Here is a 24511-nt window from a genome sequence, read left to right as displayed (position 1 = left end):
AAAATGCCTGCTATCATAGTAAACCTTCTTGTTCATCAACTCAAAGGACTTTGCAATGGATCTACTCTAATCATGCAAGGACAAACAAGAAGCAAGAAACCGATGCTATGAAGTCTAGAGCAAAAACATCTTCGGTTTGAACATAATTTTCAATGTCTAGCAATAAAGAATCCAAGACGAGCAACTACCAACTATTAACCCAAACAGAGGTAGTTTCTGATGTATGTTCACTGAATTGTCATCTTGCCAAAGCCACAAGCCCTCAAATATGTCGAATGATGATCATTGGCTGTTCATGTAAGTACATATCTACTTAGACTCTGCAATCCATTAAGTACATATATAAAGGTAAAAATCACTAGGATTATTACCTCGCACCGATTATGCAAAAAAATCTAAAATAAATATGAAAATTGCAGAAGATACAACAGCAGATAAACTGTATAGCTACATAAAATGAAAGGGAATACTGGGTAGAAGGAGCTAAAATCACTAACAATTAAGAAAGTTGTGTTATACATGTCACAAGCACAGTGGAAGTACATTAATCATTATTGAACGTCATTGAATTGGTGTTGTCACTGAATTGGTGTTGAAATCGGAGAACTAAGAAAGACTGCACAAAATTAGGAATGTCTGAAGAATGAGGTTCAAGTCTCAATTTTATGCCAAGGTAATAATAATATATCCCTCAAAGAATAATGATCCATTCCTAATCTAAAATCATTTGACATTATGGAAGAAAAGGAACTTCATCCCACAGGCTCGAAGCCTAGTCCAAGAGAATTTATTACCCCATAAAACGAAAGAAAGTGATCAGTGATTTGTAGTGACCAAAGTCTAACTATCTAACACAGCCAGAAGCACAATCACCATATAAGCTGCATAATGGAAATGGAAATATAGATGTGACAAATTATTAGATTATTACAAAAACAGAAAATTAGTTCCAAAAGAAACTGTATAAGTATGCAAAATTAATCATATATTCATAGGCAACCCACCAAACACACTAGTATGCAAATCCAATAATGGATGCTCATATTGAAGATAAGACCAACTCAAGCCAACTCTCTATAAAATCCCATATAAGAATGCTTAAGTATAAGCTTAAAATTGCAAATTCTCATGATGACCACATTCTAGATCAGAAAATCACATTTATTACCCACTTGTGCCAAGGTTTCACAAGAGGATTGACAATCATTGCGAAGCAGAATTCAAAAACAAAGATCCTGACAAAATCTTTCTATAAAACATGTTTTCCTATGCCAATTTTTTCCACTTGAGTACTGCCTGAGCAAGGGCCTTCGTAGAAGACCCGTTTTCTTTGATTGCATTAGTGGCAGCCTCTTTCAATTCCGTCATTCTTCGGCGCAATTCGCCCCCTTCTTCCCCACCCATCAGACACTTTATAACCTTAGCGATCTCCCCTCTTTCCACCAAGCCATTTTCATTCACTCTAGGCCACAGTCCCACTTTGAGCCCCTCACAAAGCAGAATTGCGTTCATCCTCTGCTCTGCAAACAGGGGCCACGCGATCAGAGGCACACCCTGCAGCACACTCTCGAGCGTCGAATTCCACCCACAGTGACTCAAGAACCCCCCAACTGACCTGTGACCAAGCACCTGAACCTGGGGTGCCCACAAAGGCACAACCAAGCCCTGCCCCTTGGTCCTCTCCAAGAACCCAGATGGCAAAAACTTCAAAGGGTCAACACCATCATCATTAGCACCACCAAGATAAGCAGCATTAGCCACACTACTTGGTGGCCTCAATACCCACAAAAACCTATGACCACTCAATTCCAAACCCAAAGCCAACTCATCCATCTGTTCCTGTGACAATGTCCCCCCACTCCCAAAACAAACAAACAAAACAGAACAATCTTTCTGTCTATCCAACCATTCAACACACTCCAACCCATTACTACCACCACCACCGCCGAACCCTACCCCACTTTGCACAATTGGTCCAACAGCATACACAGGAGGGTACTTGTATTTCCACCTCCCACCTTTCTCCAATGCCCTTATGACACCACTCTCCATCTCCAAGAAGCTATTCACAAAAACCCCATCAACAAAAAAGAACCTTTTTATCCTTTGCAGCATCATTTTATAAGCCCTGCTAGACCTATCTTGAGCTGGGGAGTAAAGATCCTTACCATGGAAAGGCACGCACCCTTTCATCTCAATAGGGCCATCCAAGTCCCTATACTCACATGATGTCTCCTCATCCAACTTGAGCATGTGGAAGTGCAAGGAAACAGTGGTGGCTGCCAAGGGGAAGTACACATAGGCCAAGAGGTTGAACTCTTTGGCAAAGTCAAGTACCTCAGCAGCAAAAGTGTCAACCACAAGTGCCACAAGAGAGGGTGTGGTGGAAGAGAGGGACTTGAGGGTTTGGTGGATGAGAGGGAGGGAGAGGGTGACTGTGAGTTGGATTTGGGAAACTGTGTCAAGGTCTTGAGGCAGGTCAACTGGGGGGAGGAAAGTGGAGGTGATGTTTTGGGAGGGAAGGGTTTCAAGGATGGATTTTGAGGCACTTGGGGGTGGACCATGTGTGGGGATTATGCATGTGACATGCAAGTGAGGGTGGAGGTTCACTAAGCGCTTGGAGAACTCGAGGATTGGGATCAGGTGGCTGAAGCCTGCGCTGGGAACTACAGCTATGTGAACTGTTTTACTCTCATCCATCGAGAAGTATGAAGTAATAATAGCAGAGGATCAGGAGGAGTACTTTGGCTCTGTGGCTTTTGGAACAGAGAAGGGCAAATGACCAATCTGACCATTACACTTTTTTCTTTTACCCATACAAATTTAATACCATATAAAAAAAATTATAAAACTGATTGATCGTGCTCAATCAATCAATGTGCCATTATATTTTAAATAGTTTGGTCTGTAAATTTTATATTTTAGCAATCTTTGCATTAAAGTTTGCAGATTTAACTTTGGATCAAACTTAAGTTTGCAGATTGAATTCATAAAAGTATCTCAATTTAGATTTGCAAGAAGGATTATGTTTGAATTTCCGTTTAAGATGTGATGCATGAATTCCAAGATAAATCTAAGAATCCACAAACATAATTTTGCAAAAGAAAATGTCTTGATGCTTTGGTAAACCTCATTTTGCTTTGTCCCAAAAATCCGTTTGCGACAATAAACCAAACATGCACTCAATTATTGCTTCTCGAAAATTTTATCCTCAAATATACTTTTTTTGGACAATAATCAATTATGATTCAAAATTTATTTTTCTGAACATACTTTTGAATTCTTCCATTGAAAATTCAAATACATCTTTAATGTTAAATTAATTCTGAAATATTACTATCACTTAACTCTTTTTTTTATTTTTACGAATTGGTATAAAGTATTTGCCGCTAGAAGTCACAATTAATTTCATTTGGAACCATAAACACACAAAATGGATATTTTTTATTAACATAGTATATTTCATATTTAATATCAGAATTCAAACCTTAAATAATACGATTAAATAATACAAATTATTATAATTTATTTCAACCATGATATAACTTAATTTTTTTGAGACAAAATTATTATTACTTTGTTTCTACAAGACTAAACTGTTACTGGCTTTCTAGAAACTAAAATGTCATTTATCCGTAGAAAAAGAAGAAAAATCAAAATCCTGGCGTCCAACCTCGTGCGGAGAAATTGATGCAGGGGATCACTTTCACTAAGAAAAAAATAATAATAAAACTTCATTACATTTTATGGGTACAGCTAGTTTATACTAGTATATCAGAATTAAGACAAACCTCACTAAAATATAAAGGAAATTGACCTTTTCTAATAATATATATTTTTTCATACACACTAAAAATGAAAGGAAATTGACCTTTTCTAATAATATATATTTTTTCATACACAAAATGAAACCGTGACAACATGCTTAAAAGTTGAACTTCATTACATGTTACAAATGAGATCACACCAGTGACACCAAAATAGCGAAATAATTTTCAAATGATTCATAATAATTTCTTTAAAATAAGAATTAAGGATAATACTTTAGATATGAATTATTATATATATAAATCTTAATGTTTCTTGCAAAATTTTCACACAAAAATTGCAAATAATTTTTTCAAATTTATGAATTAAGTAACAGACAAGGGTATAAAAAATTTTAAAAGCTTGAGAAATATTATCGACAAAGTAAAAAATATATATTAATATCCTAAAAGACAATTAATTAAAAATAATTAATAATTACATAATATAATCAAATGCTTCAGAGATTATATCACATAAAAAAAAAAATCATGCTCCGCGAATCACAATTAAAATTATGTACGCATTTACCAATATATATCACCTAGATAGACTTTACATTAGAGGGGTTTACTGATTGCATTTGATCAAATCTTGTTAACATATTATTCAATTAGTTCAGTTTGATTCGTTCCAATTTAAAATGATTTGAATTGAATTATTTATTCATTTTATTCTTAATTTTATTTCTTTTGAAAAAATGTTAAATAAAACTAATATAATAAAAATAATTTCAAATATCAAATATTTCATTTATATATCATTATATAATTAATAATGGTATATTTACACATTTTAACTCAAATAGTTAATAAAAATATCATTAATTAAATATATTTTTCATAAATACATATAAATTATACGAATAAAAAATTGATTTTAAAAAATTTGATTGGTTTGATTTTCAATTTATTCTATTTTTTATTCTTTGGATCAATTTTCAATTTTTTTTTAGATCGATTTAAGAACATCCTTTCAAATCTAGCATGTTCGATTGTTTGTTTAAAATCTTATTAAATTTGATAATGAATAATAAATTAAAATTTATTTATAAATTTATGTTATGTTAAACAAGTCATTTTAGTTAGATTTTGATTTTTTTATACTAACTGAAATTTGTTTGACTAATTTTTTTTTAGTATCTTCTACCATTTCTAGTATCTAGTTATTTTATATTTTTTTATCCTAAAATATTTATTAAATTTTCTTATTATCATTTTTAAATAAAACATGGATTTATTATTCATTTTTTTTCACTTATTTCTCCTATATTTTGTATATTAAACTACTTTATTTTAACCATTGTATTATTTATAATATTTAATTTATTATTCAACATTACTTCATGAAATTGATAATGATAAATGTTAGATTAACCTTATTTTAGTTTATATTATTTTTGAATAATTTTATATTATATAATTTATGTTAACTATTACACAAATTAACATAATAAAAATAAATATTTACTTAGGAATAAAATTATATGACTTATATTTATTTTTTTACTTTATTTTAAACTTGATTAAATATATTTTAAGGCATAATATAAAATTAATAGTAGAATATATATATATATATATATATATATATATATATATATATATATATATATAGAGAGAGAGAGAGAGAGAGAGAGAGAGAGAGAATGTGAAAAATAAATGTAATAATTGAAAATGAAAATTTAATGAAAATAATTTATCTATAAAAATTACAAGAGTTAAAAATTAATTAAAAAACAAAATTGTAATACCTCAAATATATTTTTATCCATAAATAAATTTGAAATTATATAAAAATATCTGTGTGAATGTATGTATACATGATTTTGATGATGTCAAAGAAGAATCTAACAAGGCTGCTTCAAATGATAAGCATTTGCTTCAAGAATAATTCAAGATTGCTTCAACAAACAAAGCCTTGTTTTAAGATTCACTAAAGATCAAGCCTTGCCTTAAAACAAAGTGTTTTCAAGACATGCAAGGCTCTGGTAATCGATTACCAGGAAGTGTAATCGATTACCAGAAGACAGGGTTGAGAAATAGCTGTTGAAAAAGGTTTTGAATTTGAATTTTCAACATGTAATCGATTACCATATGTCTGTAATCGATTACCAGCAACGAAACTTTGGAAATTCAAATTCAAAAGTCATAACCCTTCAAATTATAACTGTGTAATCGATTACACAAACATTGTAATCGATTACCAGTGGAAAGTTTTCAGAAAATCTGCCAACAGTCACATCTTTTCATTAGATTTATGAATGGTCATCAAAGGCCTATAAATAGGTGACTTGGGCACGAATTTTAGACAGAGAGTATTTTTGGTCCAAAATGTCTTATCCTCTCAAAAGACAATGAGAGAGATTCCAAAAGAACTTCATTGTCAAATGCTCTCTCAAAAGAAATCCTTGACCAAACACTTGCAAAATCTATATGAACTCTTACATGATCTTCATTGTAATATTCTTCTCTTGAAGAGAGAATTCTTCTTCCATTCTTCTTATTCAATGAGATTGGTTAAGAGACTGTGAGTCTCTTGTTGTAAAGGATTCCTGAACACAAGGGATGGGTTGTCCCTGTGTGGTTCAGACTTTGTAATGGATTTTACAAAGATAGTGGAAATCTCAAGTGGGTTGCTTGAGTACTGGATGTAGGCACAGGAAGTGGCCGAACCAGTATAAAATTGTGTTTGCATTCTCTCTTCCCTTATCTCATTTATGTTATTGCAATCAATTTTGCCTTGCATGTTTATAGAACATTATTAAATTGATTGTTGTTGCTTCTTCTGCATTCTAAGCCTATCCCTCTTACGATTATTGAGGCCACAAGGTCCAACAATATCTTATTTTCATTTCAGTCATTTTATATGTTTTCGCTACTTTAATATTTAATTTTATCAAACACTTATAATTTAGGTTATATCCATTAACACATTCCAATTAGTTTCTAGCTTTTGTTACTAGCCCAATAATTTGTTTAACTATTCGACAAATAATCTTTTTTAGTAACTTCTAGTGTTGTTTGAAATGCTACTTGAAGTAGTAATTTAAAAAACGTTATCTTCTAGCTTCTAACATTTTATACTTTCTTCCCTTTTCATACTATATATATTTATCAATTTTTCTAATTTTTCTTTTTGAATAAATCATAATTTTATTATTTTGTGTCATTTTACTCTTTTCATTTACTTTAACAACTAATTTTACAAAATATTTATAATTTAATATGATAGTATTTCAGCTTCTAGCTAGTTGTTTAGCTAGTTTGATCGAACATAGCCTTGATAAACCAATTTTTTAACTTTCAATTATCGACTAGTTTTCAGCTTTCAACTAGTTTTTCAATTAGTTTTGTCAACCATAAGCACGTTTGACTATTTGGTAAACAACTTTTTTAGTAGCTTCTAACATTTTTTAAATGTTACTTGAAGTAATTTTTTTAAATGTTAGCTTCTATTTTTTATATTTTATTTCATTTTTATGCTTAATATATTTATCAAATTTATTGATTACCCTTTTTAAGTAAATCAATGTTTTATTGATTTTCTGTCACTTTACATTTTTCAACTACTTTGGTAACTAGTTTGACCGAACACTTATAATTTAGTAAGTTAACATTTTAACTTTGAGCTTGTTTTTTGGACCATAGCTATAATCTACTTCCTTGTTTGTTGTTCTACCTCTTTAGAATTGTTGTTCAACCATTTAGGATTAAAAAATCTCAAAATTGTTAAGTCAAAAGATATTTATATCTTAAAGATGAATCAAGACTCCAAATTATTTTGATTATATGCAAATAAATACAAATGATAAAATATGTGTTTGGCATGCTATCAAATCATGATCTGTATCTATGCATTTGAAGTTTCAAACAATGCATTCATAAGATGATCTGATATAACATTTAAGTTATGTATTTAAGACCTTCATTTAATATTCTATGTTTAAGATTCTTTCATGTAGAAAATATTATCCTAAGATCTATCAAAGTCCTATGAAGAATAAATGAAGTCTCCATAATCTGGAAGACATTAATCCTCGTCAAAAGGCACACCATGTTGTTGCAAACCTGTTATGATGAAAGAAGTGACTTTCCTATTGGAGTACAAGACATGCTAGCCTATCAACATGGGCTTTGCATGAAGAAGAGACATGCATTTAATGTAATTATTAAATGCTCCAACAGGCTTAAGACTTCAGACGAAGAATAAAGTGAAGAATCTAACTGTTGTGAGACAATGAATACCTGGAGATGAAGGCTATATATATATATATATATATATATATATATAAGAAGATGTGAAGAAATAAGATAGAATCATCTATGCGAACATATTCCTTCATTCTTTCTTGTAATTTTTTTTTAAAATTCTTGTGAAGATACTAAGCCCTCAAAATACTTTGCATACCTTGAGAGAAAATACTAAAAGTATTGAGTGATATATTCGTCTATAAGACTTTCACATATTTATTCAGTGCGCAAACTTCCAACAAATTTCGTTGATTTATTTAGAGCCAATAGTGGCTTAGTAGGACAAAGAATACTACGTTTAAGTCAAGCTTAGGGTAGAGCTTGCAAGTATAAGAGCCGGAAGTGATAGTGAAAAATACCTGTAACTTTGTTAAGTTAGTGGAAACTTTGTGGGTTGCTAAGAATTAGACGTAGTCTCGAGTTTGAAACGAACCAATATAATTCTTCGCATACTTCTCTCTTTTGCTTTAATTGACAAAGGGTTTGAATTTGTTTTTCGATCTTATATTTTGTTTTACAAAGAAATTTGTTTTTCTCATCATCTAACATAGTATGATCTCTAAGTGGTTTTAAGTCTATTTACTTCAAACGATAAATATGTTTTCAATCTTTTAAAAAGTGTTAAGTTTCTGAAAACAAAATTAATCCCCTTTCTTGTGTTATTTGCTTATACAATTTGGTATCAGAGCTCAACCTTTAAGGGTTGAGCACTTAACAGTGTGTAGAGGAAAAGATCCAGTGGACAGATAACCAACGTCAGTTCAGCATTGGGGGTCATCTTTCACAAGGTCACCATGCTTTGCAGGAGAAGACTACCCATACTGGTCGACATAAAAACCTATTTTGAATCTGATACTTCTTGTAATTCATCAGACAATGAAGAGGATATGCCCAATGATGTTCTTCTTCGAAATTGTCATATGATTATTGTAACACCCTGAGAAATTACTAATTATAAATCGATGTTTAATTGTATTTATCGTTTTATTTGACTATATGATTGACTTGAATGAGTTGATGTATGGCTAGAATTAGTCATGTGTGAATTTCTTGATGTGGATGTAGAGTTATGTGGAATTTTGTTGAGACAAGTTGAAATTGTGAGATTTCAAAATTTGCCAAAACCTATTTCAGTAAAATCATCATCCCATATTCTTTAACCGTTGGATCGTCTTTATATTTTGTTTGCTTGTTAGTAAGACAATTATCCACATTTGGACCGTCGAGATTTTTAATATAATATCTTGAGTATGAGATATGAATTTTTTACCAAAGCAGAAAATTTGAGTTGTGGGTCAGCTCGCTTGGGCGAGTGTTGCAGGCTTCAAATATGTATAGCAGCGTAAAACAAACATCTTCTTCATCCTTCTCTTCCCCTAAACCCTCCCCTAACACCCCCAAGCTCCTCCTCCACCACCACTAACCACCGGTGTCCACCACGAGCCACCTTTGCTTGTGGTCGGATCACCGCAAGGAGAAAAACAATTTAATCGGAGCGGAATCTTCAAAACTCAACTCGAAGATTCGGTAAAGAGCGAAGCCTCCAATCCATCCTTCGTGGTTTCTTCGAGGTAACCGTGATTCTAATCCTTCTCCTTGTTAGTTTCAGTTTATCTTTGCATTTCTTCTGACTTGAGAACCATTATTGGATGTTTTAACACTTCCTTTGAAAAACCCTTGAAAATGAGACATTGTAAAAGTTATCTTTTTATAACATTGATGTTATTTTTGTGACCTTCACTGAACCCCGGTCACATTGGCGTGATCGGAATTGTAAAATGATGTCTCCTTTTAGTAGAATCCGAAACACCCCTTAGCCCTTTATGTTTTGACATAGGTATTTGACCCTGAATGTTGTCATTAATCTAGTTTCTGAAATCTATACTAAATTTCCTTCAATTTGGTATATAGAACCATGCATTTGGACTAACGAACTTGAACGAGAGAGGTCTTTGGGCGACACAAAGAGAAACTGACGTAGAGCTCACGATAGGTGAGGGGAGATTATTATTGTTTACAGTTTTTAATACCATAGTTGGGGTCAGGGAACCTAACTATGGGGATGTATGTCTATCCCTGTTGCATGTTGGTTTTCAAGAAAAACTGTGTTTTTAACTAATGGGATGTGATATATTGTTATTGATGTGCATGCTGGTTTTCAAGAAAAACTGTGTTTTTAACTAATGGGATGTGATAGGTTTGTTACTGATGATAGAAATTGTCAATGATGTTGTTGTTGTATTGATTGAAATTTTTGGGAAAAGTCTTAAATATAGAGGAGATTCTACCCAAAATTTTATATTTATTCTTCTATTTACTTCTTTATTAAATTTTAGATGGGCATAAGAGTTTGTTTAAATACTATAGTTTTCCTCTTTAATTTAGAATTTTCCTTAAAAAAAACATGAGTCCTGTGGTAATATAGATTGTTGTTGTATGAGGTTTATGTTGTCTGAAGACATGGGGAGTGTGAATCTCAGGCATGAAATTATGTGTATGTATGTGGAATATGATTGCTTGTGATGTTGATGATGATATTGAGATCAAATGTTGATGATGTTGAAAATGCATTGTGATGATGTTATGTTGTGTATGTACACGGGGGGTGCAGTGACCATGTTGGATAACCCTAGTAGGGAAATAGAGTGGTTAAAGAGTTTTAAGCATCTCTGGAGAGGGATGACTTAAAATCTTTAACTATCCACAGTCAGTGCATTGATGGTGCCCATGTTTCATACGTAGTATGTTGTGTATGTACATGGGGGGTGCAACGACCTTGTTGGATATCTCTGGTGAGGAAATATAGTGGTTAAAGAGTTTTAAGCATTTCTGGAGGGGGATGACTTATAATCTTTAATTATCCACAGTCAGTGCATTGATGGTGTCTATGTTTCATACTTCATATTGCATGGAAATAGTACAAACTTTGTCAATAAGTACTCAAAGTTTTTCATGAGAGAAAAAATACTTCTACTTGAGGGCATGTCACTCGGTTTGGAACTCCCTTGTGACTCAAGCTGATCATCGTGGGGGGGGGGGGGGGAGGAGTTGCCTGTGCAAGACAGGGTGACCTCGATACTTACTGCCTAATTTTCCTAAGTGAGAGTATCGTGTGGACACACTTAGACTATTTCCTTGGGGATGATACCACATTGCATTTGAGAGTTGAGGTCAGGTGCATGCATCATACTGAGCATGATTGATTGGAACCATGGACGGATGATGACTATTTGTTGAGTGTGTGTTAGACTAATGAATGTTTGTGTAAGCTTATGATATATGTTAATCTTTTCTTACTAATCATGGTTATTTGATTTTTTTTGTATTAATTTCTTTTATAATAAATTCACCCCTCGCAATTTTATACCGTGTGGTTGGTACCTGTGATGACCGCGAACCTTTGTTCGTGGGAGCAGAATGACAGCAGTAGAGTATGAGAAGTGAGCTTCTTTTACGGAGTTGTCGAGCTGACGTGATGACGTTGAGATTATTTTGAGAGAGAGTTGTGTTTTGTTAATCAACTCCTCCATAGCTGGTTTTATAATTCTTTTTGTTGAATTGAGGATGTAAATTGTAACATCCTATTTTTCGTAAATTAATTTCAAAAAAATTATTATTTATAAATAAATAGAGTTTTAGAAAAATGATGAGATTTTTCTAATTAAATGAATAAGGAGAAATAACTTTATTTAAATAATGGTTTGAGAGAAAATAAAAAAAGGTATTCGTTTGATAGGAAATAAAAGAGTTTCTTTCTATAAAATAATAAAAATAAATAAATAGAGTAAATAATAGGTTGTGAGTACCCTAGTTTTAAATAGCATTAGGTCATTTTTTACACTAGCGATGCCTCATCTTTTTCTGAATTTCGTTTTCCCCTCTTTTTCTTCCAAAACCCTCTCTTTCCCCGCATACCACCAAACTTGTCTTAGAAAAACAATGATCTCGGACTCATTCATCGTTGGATCATTGTGAAAATTGAGCACCAGGTTCGTGATTCATTTACAAACATTCTCACCGTTGGAAATTTCAGAATCATGTCGAAGTTGAGAGAAATATACTTCACATCGTAGCATTTTCTTTTCCCGCTGAAACTCACAACTGTTTTGGTAAAACTAAGATCCCGGATTCGTTAACCATTGGATTGTCGTAAAATTTTAATATTTGGTTAGAGATTCAATTCCACACACCTTCACCATTGGGATGTGTAAAGTAATATCCATGGAGAGAGGAAATAGAATCACACAAAGACAGTACAAAATGGAGGCTTCAATCCCATAAAAACCCTATCAATCATCATGATGAGACCTCTACTATGTAAAACTCATAAGAATTCAGTTATTTCATAATTCTCACAAAAAGAAACCACAAAAAATGGAGGCTCATTGCTAATTTTCATCTACTTTTTTATGCATTTTGTGCTCTTAAATATTAATTATCATTATTCCATATGGAATACTCTTTACCCAAATTTTGAGGCTAGCTAGAGTGGAGGTTTCTTTGATAGAGCATCATCTGGAGCCACCCAACTAAATGAGGCAACCTTTGTGAAGATGGGGACTGTTTAAAAATTCCAAGACCATGTGCAAAGGCACATAAAGAAGAAAGTGAAGAAGAAGGTGATTGAGACTCCTTTATGTGACGCTAATCAGAATTCAAGTTAATCCTTTTGATCTAGAGTCTGAAGTGTCTTCTCAACAAACGCAGGGGGAGCAAGCCAAACCAAACACAAGCTACCCACTAAAAGAAAAGACCAACCTCCATCTTCTAACCCCAAACCCCCAATCTTATCCAAAAAGCCAAGAACCTAACCTCTATTTGACCCTAAAAAAACAAAGGGTTCAAACTCTAACTCAGACCATGCACTCAAACCCAAAATTCCTACCATCAGAATCAAACTTTCTAGACCCAACTATTAGCAGCACCTTCACCACCATCACCTCACCCTCTTCAAAACCTTGAACCTTCCCAACCCAAACCAGCCTCACCATCATGTGAGGTGGAAATCATAAAAACTTGTACCCTTTTACGTTCACCTTCCTAGGCCCTTCCTTCTCAGTCTACACCTAAATCTGCTTCACCCCTCCCAATAAGGCTGAAGTTGTTGCCATTACTATGGCAAATCAATGCTATCTTGCAAATGTTAATAGAAAAGCAATAGCAGAAAAGGCCATAAAGAAGATGGGAGAGGCAAAAGCAGCAAAGAAGGTCGCTACCATTGAGGAAGTTATTATAGAATCTCTGAAAACCTCGACAAGGGAAGATGAGTTGAGAAATGAATCTGATATTGAGCAAGTACTTGATGAGGTGGTGCTTGAAGTTGTAAAAGTTGTGTCTGAAGAGGAATTGCAGAAGGCTGAGTTGAATGCAAGAATGCATTTAGCTTTGGAAACAGGTGTTGAGATATTCTCATAGCTTTTGCTGAAAGAGATGTTGAACTCTAACCAACCATGGTGTGAGAGCCAATAGCTGAAAAAGAAAGAAAGGCTCTAGATGTTGCAATGCTTTAGTTTGTTATTAAAGTCTCATTGCAAGTGTCTGATGTTGCTACTGATTTAGACACTATTGAAATAGACCTTGGGGTTATACCTTTATACCATTGCACATTCATAACTATAGATGAAGTTGTTGTTGATGCTCTGCTTGCTCAACCTATATTAGAAGGGGACATCTCAAGATTGGAGAACATCTATGGAGCCACTAGTCTGTCCCTTTTGATGTTATGAAAGTTAGACTAGAAATCAGGAAAAGAGTTGACATTGTTGCTACACCATAACTCTTAACTGATATTTTCAATAATTTGCATCATCATTTGAGTAGAACAAATGGAGACTCAATTGATTGGCCGTTACCCTCAAAATCTAAACCTCGGATTGAACCTAAGCCAATCCCTATTTTAGACAGAAACGTTAGACTTTACCACGACTTTGGGGGATACAAATTGTTTTAAGGGTAGACTAACAATTGAGCTTGGAGAGAGAAGATGGACATTGTCACCCAACGCTTAAACCCATAAATGCAAAAGATTGAGCTTCAAAAGTTAGATATGGTCAAGTTATGGAAAGAAGGTGTGTTAGGGATTGATCCTTTCTCATGTTCATCTTCTAAGACCTTGTAATAAGAAGAGGTCCATGCTTTGTCCAATTATTTTGGAAGAACAAGTCACATAAGGGATTTTCCTTCAAGGAATCCCTCTCCTCCAAACCTCAACAGGATCATCTTCGAACACAGACCAACTGACATAAAGGTCTATCCTCTAGGAGCTACACTTTGGGCAAGAATAGAGGTTGCATATGATGAAATGCCTTTCTATACTCCTCTAGACCTACAACGACTTCTTGGTTTGATGGCTACATTTAACGTAGTTCTTCCCTAGAATCATGCTCAATCTGGGGAATCCTTCTATATAGAAGAAATCTATCTTGAAGATCTTGAGATGAGTTGAGGCTTCTCAGATTGAGAGTTCTATGATTATGGCTCACAGATATGTCTGTGCTTAAACTAGTACAAGGATGAAATCAGGGCAAGACAAGCTTCATTCATATGACTGTAGCGAATAAATGTGCATCTACCTTTTAAGTTAGGCTCTCAATTTCTCGGGTTTGAGATGAGCCAGTATAATTCTTTGTGCGCTTCTTTATTTTGTTTTGATTGGCAAAGGGTTTGAATTTATTTTTAGATCTTATATCTTGTTTTGTTTTTCTCATTGTCTAATATAGTTTGATCTTTAAGTGTTTTTAGGTCTATTTACATCAAATGATAAACATTTTTTCATTCTTTTAAAAAGTTTTAAATTTCTAAAAATATAATTCAATCCTGCTTCTTGCGTTATTTTCTTCTACAAAAATGATGAAACATTTTTTTCAAAATAGATTTATATTTTATCTTATTTTTGAGTTAGTAACTACGACAAATACACATGGATAAAATCAAATAATTACGTGAGTTTGCATATGTGTGTGTGTGTGTGTGTGTGTGTGTAATTGAACATATAAAGGAGAATATATACGAATATATTTAAATAATTCTTGTTTTATTAAAGAAAACAATAAAATTAATTAATTAACAACGTATGTCAGACAATAACGGTTGGCACAAGCAATAACGGCTTATGTTCTTTTCTGGTTGGCCCTTGGGTATGAAACAAATCGTGTTTGGAGAGAAATATTTACCTAGTATACGCTCACGATCCTTGATAAAGATTAGTCACCAATTTTCAGTAGCTAACACAATCTATGATAAGCAAACATAAGAAAGAAAAATCAATACAGTGCATTACCAATTTGTTCTATTTTCTATTTCCATACAAACAAGTCTTCATTTGTTTGAACTAGAATGAAAGGTCTATTCAAACTTAAACCACACAATATGATCAAAGTTTAGTACTTTAGTATCATTACAATGAGATGATATCAACATTTTAAATGTTTAGTCGAGAAGTTGACTACTTACACAATGTCCTTACATCAAGCTGAATGAGACTTCTCGTCGCGAGTATCGCCTGTGGCACCAAATCGTGTGAAGCACGGGCGTACAGGCACCGCACTACGTTCTTCACATCTTGTGAGTTCAATGGTCTCAATAGACAATGCCCCAGGATTTTGAGTGAAGGTCGTCGAATCTCCCATGATAAAGGAATCCTCTCCCTTTTCCTTCCATATCATCACGAATCTCGACTGCATTGGCAAAATTGTTTGCCAACAATTTTGCCATCGTGGTTGAGCTCATTGCGGCAGGGGCAGTGGGAGGCACCATTGCCTCAAGTGGCAACGAATTGGCAGAAGTGGAGCTTAAACTGGGCGGGCATGCGCATGTGGAATGTGACACCCTTTACCCTAATATATATATTTATATAATAAAATACATGAAAATATGAAATTACATAAAATGATTTTATTCAATAAACATAAAGGAGCTCTCGTAAGTAAAACGTTCACATTCATGTTAATCACCAAATTAAAAACTTATCAATTAAGGGTATGAAAATATTTATTATAATAAAGATAAAAAATAATGTCAATAAATTACATACATAAATATTTTCAAAAATATAAAATACTATCATTTTATTTAATTATGTATCTTTACAGTATAATTTAATTCTTTTAAAAAATTTCGTAACTAATTAAATAAATTTAAATATAAATAAAAAAGACTAATAAATAATTAGAATATCTTAATATAGGTAAGAAATATTATCAATAAATCACATATAAAAATATTAAAAAGATAATAAAATACTATCATTTTATGAAATGATAATTTATGCAAAAAAATTTACATTAAAGATAAAATTTATATTATAAAATAATTTTTGAATAGTGTGATAAAATACATAAGATTATAAAAATATAATATATAAAATAAAAATCAAGCTTATATAAGTATACATATTTTAATTTATGTGAAAATATAATTTAATCTTATATATTATATTTTAAAAGATAATATATAAGATTATAAAATATAATAAATTAAAAAAGAATAAAATTTGAATTTTAAACTATTTTTGCATAAAACTTATATTAATACTATATTTTGCACCAAATATTCAAATGAGCACTTGGGTATAGTGGTTAAAGAGTGTTTCTTATTTCAAGGATCATGATTTTAATCCTTCCTTAAGCATTTTTTTAGTTCTTATTTTTTAAGAAAATATTGGTAAACATCTAGTCAACATTTAAAATTCAATGGTCAACGGTTAATCAACGGTTTAAATGGGGACTAAGATAGTGTATTTTGAGATATATAGGGACTCAATCAGTGAATTAAAAAATAAGGGACCGATGTAGTGTAATAGGAAAAATAGGGGGATAGATTTTGCAATTAAGCCAAACAGAAACTCATGTCTCAATATCACATCCTATCAAAGCATTATGTCCTCCAGCACGAGGAGTAAGTTATCACATTCCTAAATGAATAAAGATAAATGAAGATACATATATATAGTATAAGTATAACAAGCTCAACTTAACAAGTTCGCATCATTTTATCACTCATCGTGTAGCATCACTTGTCCCAAGGATTTAATCACAAAATCATATTTCATTCCATTGCGTAGTAAGTCAAAATGATCATTACACGAGCATCATGCAACAGATACACTAAGACTCAATCCTATATAATGAAATATGGTATCATGTCAATGAAAAATCTCATCGCGCGCCTAAGAGTACATGATAAGACAGACTACACATTAGTAAGTCAGATCACTCTCACTAGATAAAATCATAGGGAGACCAGTTAGGGTCACGTTATTTTGCAAGAATGTTCTAACCATGGGGGATCGACACAGGCTTAAAGGAGTACTCAAATAAGGTGTATTTACCCCCAATGCCTAGACTCCAAAGAGTCTATTAGAGCCTCTGTCTCCTGATTCAGATTCAACCTAGAAAACATTTTAGCATGCAAACTGTAGAAGCAAATGACTTTGATGTTTTGATGATGATCATGATGATTTGATGCAAATGATGCAAATGATTCAAGAATACAAGCCACAACATCAAGATGATCACTAGTATTTTAGGAAGGGAATTCCTAATTGATTTAGCAAAGGTTTGGCCAAGTAATTTGAGTTAAAAAGTGTTTTTCAAGATATTTACTCTATGGTAATCGATTACCAGAGGATGTAATCGATTACCAGTGGCCAAAAATGGTTTACAACAGCTACTAAATATTTGAATTCAAATTTTAGACTGTGTAATCGATTACACCATATTGGTAATCGATTACCAACAGTTAATAAACGTTTTAATTCAAATATTAAAGTCTGTAATCGATTACACAATTATTATAATCGATTACCAGAGGAGATTTTCAGAAAATAACTTTCAAGAGTCACATCTATTCAAATGTTTTATGTATGGCCATCAAAGGTCTATTTATATGTGACTTGGAAACACGAATAAAGTGAGAGTTTTTGATAGCCCAAAAAGTTTTATCCTCTCAAAAGATTAAGAGAGTTTTTCTAAATTGAAATGTCTTATCCTCTCAAAGAATTCCTTGGTCAAACACTTGCATATTCAAATAAGGAATTGTGATTGATCTTCATTGTACAATCTGTCTCTTTCAAGAGAGATTTCTTCTTCTTTTCTTTTTACTTCTGAAAAAGGGTTAAGAGACTGAGGGTCTCTTGTTGTAAAGGATTCCTGAACACAAGGGAAGGGTTGTCCCTGTGTGATTCAGACTTTGTAAAAGGATTTTACAAAGAGAGTGGAAAATCTCAAGTGGGTTGCTTGAGGACTGGACGTAGGCACAGGAAGTGACCGAACCAGTATAAATCAAGTTTGCATTTCTCTCTTCCCTTAAACTTCTTTTATTTATTGCTATTTATCTTTTGCCTTTAAATAAGTTTATTCTGAATTATCTTTTGAGTAATTCATGTTAAGGGTGCATTGTTAATCTAAAAAGAGAGAGCGAAATTTTAAATTGGGGAATAGTTCTTGTTATCTTAATTCAACCCCCCCTTCTTAAGATAACTGAGGCCATTTTTCTAACACAAACTCTATCTATGAAGTATAAAAAACACACTACTCCTCAATTGTTCTCAAAATAATTTTAACTCGTCGCGCCTCAAAGTGATTCAACTCGTCGGGTTTTCACAATGGACTTGATCACAACACTCGTCGTGCATTAACTTGACGCCCTTAAAGGGTATTACAATCGTGTGATTGTACAATTCATTGCTCACAACTTAATACACACAACAACTCAATACACGTGTGATATCACAATTTAACACATACCCAACTTATCACATACAACCAATCTCAATCACAATGATATAATACAAAAGCAACATGTTATCACACCTCATGATTCATATACGCATCACACAATATTAATATATACATGGCACAACACAAACTTTACCTATGCATTACACACTACACATAACTACTCAGTTGTTTTCAAAATCATTTTAACTCGTCAGGTTCCCACAATGGATCTCATCACAATACTTGTCATGAAAAAACTCGTCGCCCTTAAAGGATCTTACAGTTGTGGGATTGTACAGTTCATAGCTCACAAATCAATGCACACATCTCAAAACATGTGCGATCTCACAATTTAACACATACTCAACTTGTCACTTACACATAGTTCATCACACTTCCATAATCCCAAGACAACACATTATCATGCCTCATGTATCATATAAATGTCACACAATAATAATATTAATATGTTATGTTCATATGATTAAACACCTCAAACAATTTCACATAATCATATCAAAATTAAGTGAATCAAAATCATAGGTCACAAACACGAAAACACCAAGAACACTTAATTTTATCAATCAATTCGCATTAGAGCATCAATTGGTCAGTCAAACACAATAATATCATAATTATAATCGTAAAGGAAGAATTACAATACAATAAACATCCCAAAATAAAACCTAATTTGATCCTCTAAGGATTCCTACACATGTTCATTTTAACCCTAATTGTGATAAACTCATCCTTTACTTCTAAACGGGCTCACGTGTGTAGTCTAGAAGCAATAATGGTGTCTCTAGTGGTTCCCTAAGATTCCTCGAGCTTTTCTTATGGTTGCTCTACTAGGGTTTCCAAGTGTTAAAGAGAAGGAGAATGGATTGAAACCTCAATTTCACTATCTCTGTGCGAGCAAAATTTATCTCTCTACATACATTATTTCACGGATCCCAACAGTGAGAATATGTGAAATTAAGTTCCATAGGTAGTGTCCAAATTTTAGGATGATCCAACAGTTAACCAATTTGAGATTGTAATTTTACTGAGAGAAGTTTGGGTGTATGCAAGAAAAAAGAAGGGTTTGGGAGAGGAAGAAGTGATAATGAATTTGAGACGAAGAAAAAGCATAGAAACATATTATAAATATGAAAACTGACCTAATATGTTTCTATTTATAGTTAGGGGTACTCTGAACCTATTATTTACTCTATTTTATTTATTTTATTATTTTATATAAAGGAACTTTATTTTACTATTTCATTAAATAAATAACCAATTGAAACATCATTTTATTTTCTAAAACATCATTTTAATATATTTATTTTCTAATACTATGAAACTCTTATTTTAATTAACAAAAAAAACCTTTTTCTCTCATTTATTTAATTTCTAAAAACTCTATTAATTTTTAAATAAAACTCTTTTTTTTATTTTACGAAAAACGAGGTGTTACATGGGAGCTTTGGGAGAAGAAGGAGTGGAGTGCGATGCCAACAATGGAGGCAGGCTTGGTGGATTTGACGTTGAGTTGGTGTTCTAAAGGGGGCGAAATGAGTCCAACCGAGGGTGGTGGGGTGAGGGTTAAGGCTAGGGGTTTGGGGCTTGATGGAGGGACGTGTGGTAGATGTCAGAGATTGTGACCACAAGCAATTTGCCACTGCGGGATTTGGTCTCGGTGGCGTAGAAGGCGGAGAGGACAACTTTGAACCCCTCAAGGGACGGTGGCTCCGGGGAGTGGATGCAGGAGAGGTAGTGGCCAAGGAGGAAGAGGATGAAAGAGAGGTCTACCAGGTGGAGGTGGGGGTCAGATGAGAGGAAGATGGTTAGGGGTTTCAAACATAGCCATAATCGAATGAGAGTGAGAGTTAGAGGGATAGAGTAAGAAGCGAGAGAGTAAATGACACTTACTTCTAAGACAATTTTCTAAAAACCGTTTTAGAATGATAACATTCTAAAACAATTTTTGAAAATCGTCATGCATTGGCAACCATTCTAAGATGGTTTTTGCGAAACCATCGTGGAATGGTAGTTTCCAATACGATTTTCGTAAAATCGTCTTCATTGAAAAACCTCCTATTTATAAAATTGTCACTGCCTAATATACTAAGACGGTTCTTGGGGAACCATTGTCGTTTCGCCTTTGTAGAAAACATTTTTTCTAGTAGTGACATTAGTTACCCTCTCTCAAAGTATGATTGAAAGAAAGCCAAAGTTATAGTTCTTCAACACCTTGATCTTATTAATGATAGCGGTATAGGGATGCCACTGTATATCAAGAAATTATTAGAAGATTCAGGACCAGTACGTCATCTATGGTCCTAAAGCCGTAAAAACCTAAGAAACCCAACTTCCAATTGCCATAAGTGTCATAGATTACTCTTCCATAATTAGATAGACCTAGATTGCCTAGAGAGCTACCATTAATGACGTGTTCGATAAAATATTTTGGTTAGTTTCTAACTTTTATTACTGGCTGAAAAACTTGTTTGACTATTCGGAAAATGAACTTTTTTAGTAGATTTTTAATAACTTTTAGTGTTTCTTAAACGGTACTTAAAGTAACATTTTTTAAAACACTAGCTTTTAGTTTTTTATATTTTCTTTCACTTTTATCCTCAATATACATACATATATATTTATATATACGTTTTTCTTGTTACCTTTTTTAAATAAATTTCGATTTTATTATTTTTTTGTTTTATACTTTTCAAGTATTTCAATAGTTAATTTTATCAAACGTTTATAATTTAATAAGTTGGATTTTTTAGCTTCTAACTACCCGTTAATCTTTCATTTAGTTTTGTAAAACATAATCAATATTAATCTATACAAAGTTCTCTCGTGGAGATTGCAACGAAATCAAACGTTGAGTATGAGCCTTGTTTGAAAGTTGATCCTCGTTGAGAGTTCTATGTAGAACCTGGATCTGGTTAACAGCATACCATAGTGTCCACACCCACCTATGGGAAAAAAGTTCAAAAACATTAACTGTCGGACCAAAATTATAAATATAAAAAAATTTAAACACTAAAAATATATTTTACCACAATTTTTTTTTAATAATTAATCTTAGTTGCTAGTTGACTTTTTTTTAGTGGTGTTTTTATTCCAACTATAATTTGTATTTTCTCTCTTTCTTTACATAAGATTAGAATATGAGAAACTGCTTAAGAAATTGAAACTTACTTTCACTTAAACCAATAGATATATTGATATACCCAATGATCTTATTCATTATTTGTTTTCGAGAGAAAACCAAAACAACAAAAAGAAACTCTTACAACAAAGATAGAAATTGGCCAAAAAAACGAATAATAAAAGTTTTAAACATTTTTCCTTCTAAAATATAATAATATGGAAAGTATTTATGATCATTTTCACACGTCTACTAGTAATCTTATATAATGTCAATATAAATTGTTAATTTAATTATCAATAAAAAATTATTTTAAGCTATTAAATTTAATTAAAATATATTAACGATCTAATGACTTTTTACACCATTATTATTAAATTATACTGTCAAGTATGTTAAACTTATCAACTTTTTGCATAAAAAATACATAAAAACTACATCTAAAATAATTTTTAATTTTATAAAACATAATGATGGAGATGACGATACTTAAAATATTTTAACGCATATTTTATTTGATGAATCTTTTAGAAAATTAATAGTTATATTAAATATTTTAATCTAAGTTATCTATTATTTTTAATCATAATCTAATAAGTATGATTAATAATTCTCATGTTAAAAAAATATTTTTATTGGAGTTGTATTATATATATATATATATATATATATATATAAAGAGAGACACAGATACGATGCCTTTTATTTGCTGCGTGGTGGGTATAGGTGAATTTGTTGGGATTTATTTTGAATGGATAATCCTTTATTGTGGGAACATGTAAAACAATAGTGTTATATATAAGAAAGTTTATAATATTTATATTTCTGTTTAATCAATTAAAACTCTTGATTACTAAACTTATTTATATTGCAGGTTTTCTCGGGTATGATAGGGAAATTGCTTATGACCCTACTTTTATCCTGAGCTTTCTTTAATAAATTTTTATTTGCTTGTCAAAAAGAAATATTAATTTTTTTCCTTTTGCAATTGAAAAGCACGAAGCTATTTCTCCCCATTGGTCCCGTGGAAAGGACAAGGAAATCGAAAGGAAAATTCATGGCACCCAATTCCGAATGACACTACCCTTTTACCGTACATTAATAATTGATAATTAAATCGAAGACCAACAGTTTTCTGCTTTACTTCTCCATGAAGTAGTCTTGGTCTTTCATCGATCTTTGTGACCTTTTAAGTATACCAAAATCCCATTTACCTAGGCACTCTTCTTAATCCCTTTACACATTCTCATACACTTTGCTTCATTTAATAGGAATCTCAAGAGTCTGATGGCCAAAAAGAGATAGAAATAATGAAAAAATATTAGATGGGGAAAATTCAAAAAACATTAACTAGTTGAAAAAAAAATATATCTAAAAACCAAAATTATAAATATAAAAAAATTTAAACACTAAAAATATATTTTACTCCAAACTTTTTTTAATGATTAATCTCGGTTGTTAGTTTTTTTTAGTGGTGCTTTTTATTTTCAATTACACTTTGTTTTTTTCTATCTTTCTCCGCATAAGATTAAAATATTCAAATTTACTTTCAGTCAAACCAACAAATATTTGATATACTCAATGATCTTATTCATTATTTTGTTTTCAAGAGAAAAACAAAACAACAAAAAGAAACTCTTACAACAAAGATAGAAATTGGAGAAAAAAAACGAATAATAAAAGTTTTAAACATTTTTCCTTCTAAAATATAATAATATGGAAAGTATTTATGATCATTTTCACACGTCTACTAGTAATCTTATATAATGGCAATATAAATTGTTAATTTAATTATCAATAACAAAAATATTATTTTAAGCGATTAAATTTAATTAAAATATATTAACAATCTAAAAACTTTTTACACCATCATTATTAAATTATACGGTCAAGTATGTTAAACTTATCAACTTTTTCATAAAAAATACATTTAAAATAATTTTTAATTCTATAAAATATGATAATGGTGATAAGTTAAGATAGTTAAAATATTTTAGCACAAGGAAATTGAAAGAAAAATTCAAGGCACCCAATTCCGAATGACACTACCCTTTTACCGTATATTAATAATTGATAATTAAATCGAAGACCAACAGTTTTCTGCTTTACTTCTCCACGAAGTAGTCTTGGTCTTTCATCGATCTTTGTGACATTTTAAGTAGACCAAAGTCTTGATCCCATTTAAGGCACTCTTCTTGATCCCTTTACACATTCTCACACACTTTGCTTCATTTAATAGTGATTTTGTGGTGAGCCATTTGTAGTTTTGTTTTGTGAAGTGAGGTAATGGAGATCACACCAAAGGAGCACATTGAGAAGATACGAAGGACCAAATTCTCCATTGGAGGGGAACCAAACCCATTGCGTGAGGACTTGCACCAAGCCACAAAGAATCTCTCGACTGAGCTTTATGCCAAAGATGTTCATTTCCTCATGGAGCTCGTTCAGGTACACCCATCCACCATCATTTCTGTTTTCACTTCTTTTAAGTATAATGTTATATATGTTAGCTATTGATTATGTAATAATGCTTCATTGCTTATATATAGTGTTGTGCAAACAATATTGTTCTCGGCATTCCCCCCCCCCCCCAA

General features: G+C 32.1%; 2 protein-coding genes across 2 annotated transcripts in view; one reads left to right on the top strand and one right to left on the bottom strand.

The window, feature by feature from the left end:
- Window positions 1-1143: 1143 nt before the first annotated feature.
- LOC100801303 (hydroquinone glucosyltransferase) lies at window positions 1144-2961 on the bottom strand. Its single transcript, XM_003520954.5, has one exon. The coding sequence runs from the start codon at window positions 2698-2700 to the stop codon at window positions 1267-1269; it is 1434 nt and encodes a 477-aa protein (XP_003521002.1). The 5' UTR covers window positions 2701-2961; the 3' UTR covers window positions 1144-1266.
- A 21054-nt stretch (window positions 2962-24015) lies between these two features.
- The window catches only part of LOC100800765 (uncharacterized), a 9746-nt gene continuing 9250 nt past the window's right edge, over window positions 24016-24511 (top strand). Inside the window, exon 1 of the mRNA XM_006576593.4 lies at window positions 24016-24365. Coding sequence (XP_006576656.1) covers window positions 24204-24365 — 162 coding nt within the window. The 5' untranslated portion in view covers window positions 24016-24203. The remainder of the gene's footprint in view (window positions 24366-24511) is intronic.

This window comes from Glycine max, chromosome 3, assembly GCF_000004515.6.
Source record: "Glycine max cultivar Williams 82 chromosome 3, Glycine_max_v4.0, whole genome shotgun sequence".
NCBI classification, from domain to species: domain Eukaryota; kingdom Viridiplantae; phylum Streptophyta; class Magnoliopsida; order Fabales; family Fabaceae; genus Glycine; species Glycine max.
This window is presented reverse-complemented; position numbering and strand designations above follow the sequence as displayed.

What these genes read in the sequence shown, in the direction of transcription:
- LOC100801303 (XM_003520954.5), bottom strand. Translation starts at nt 2,700, where the DNA reads ATGGATGAGAGTAAAACAGTTCACATAGCTGTAGTTCCCAGCGCAGGC.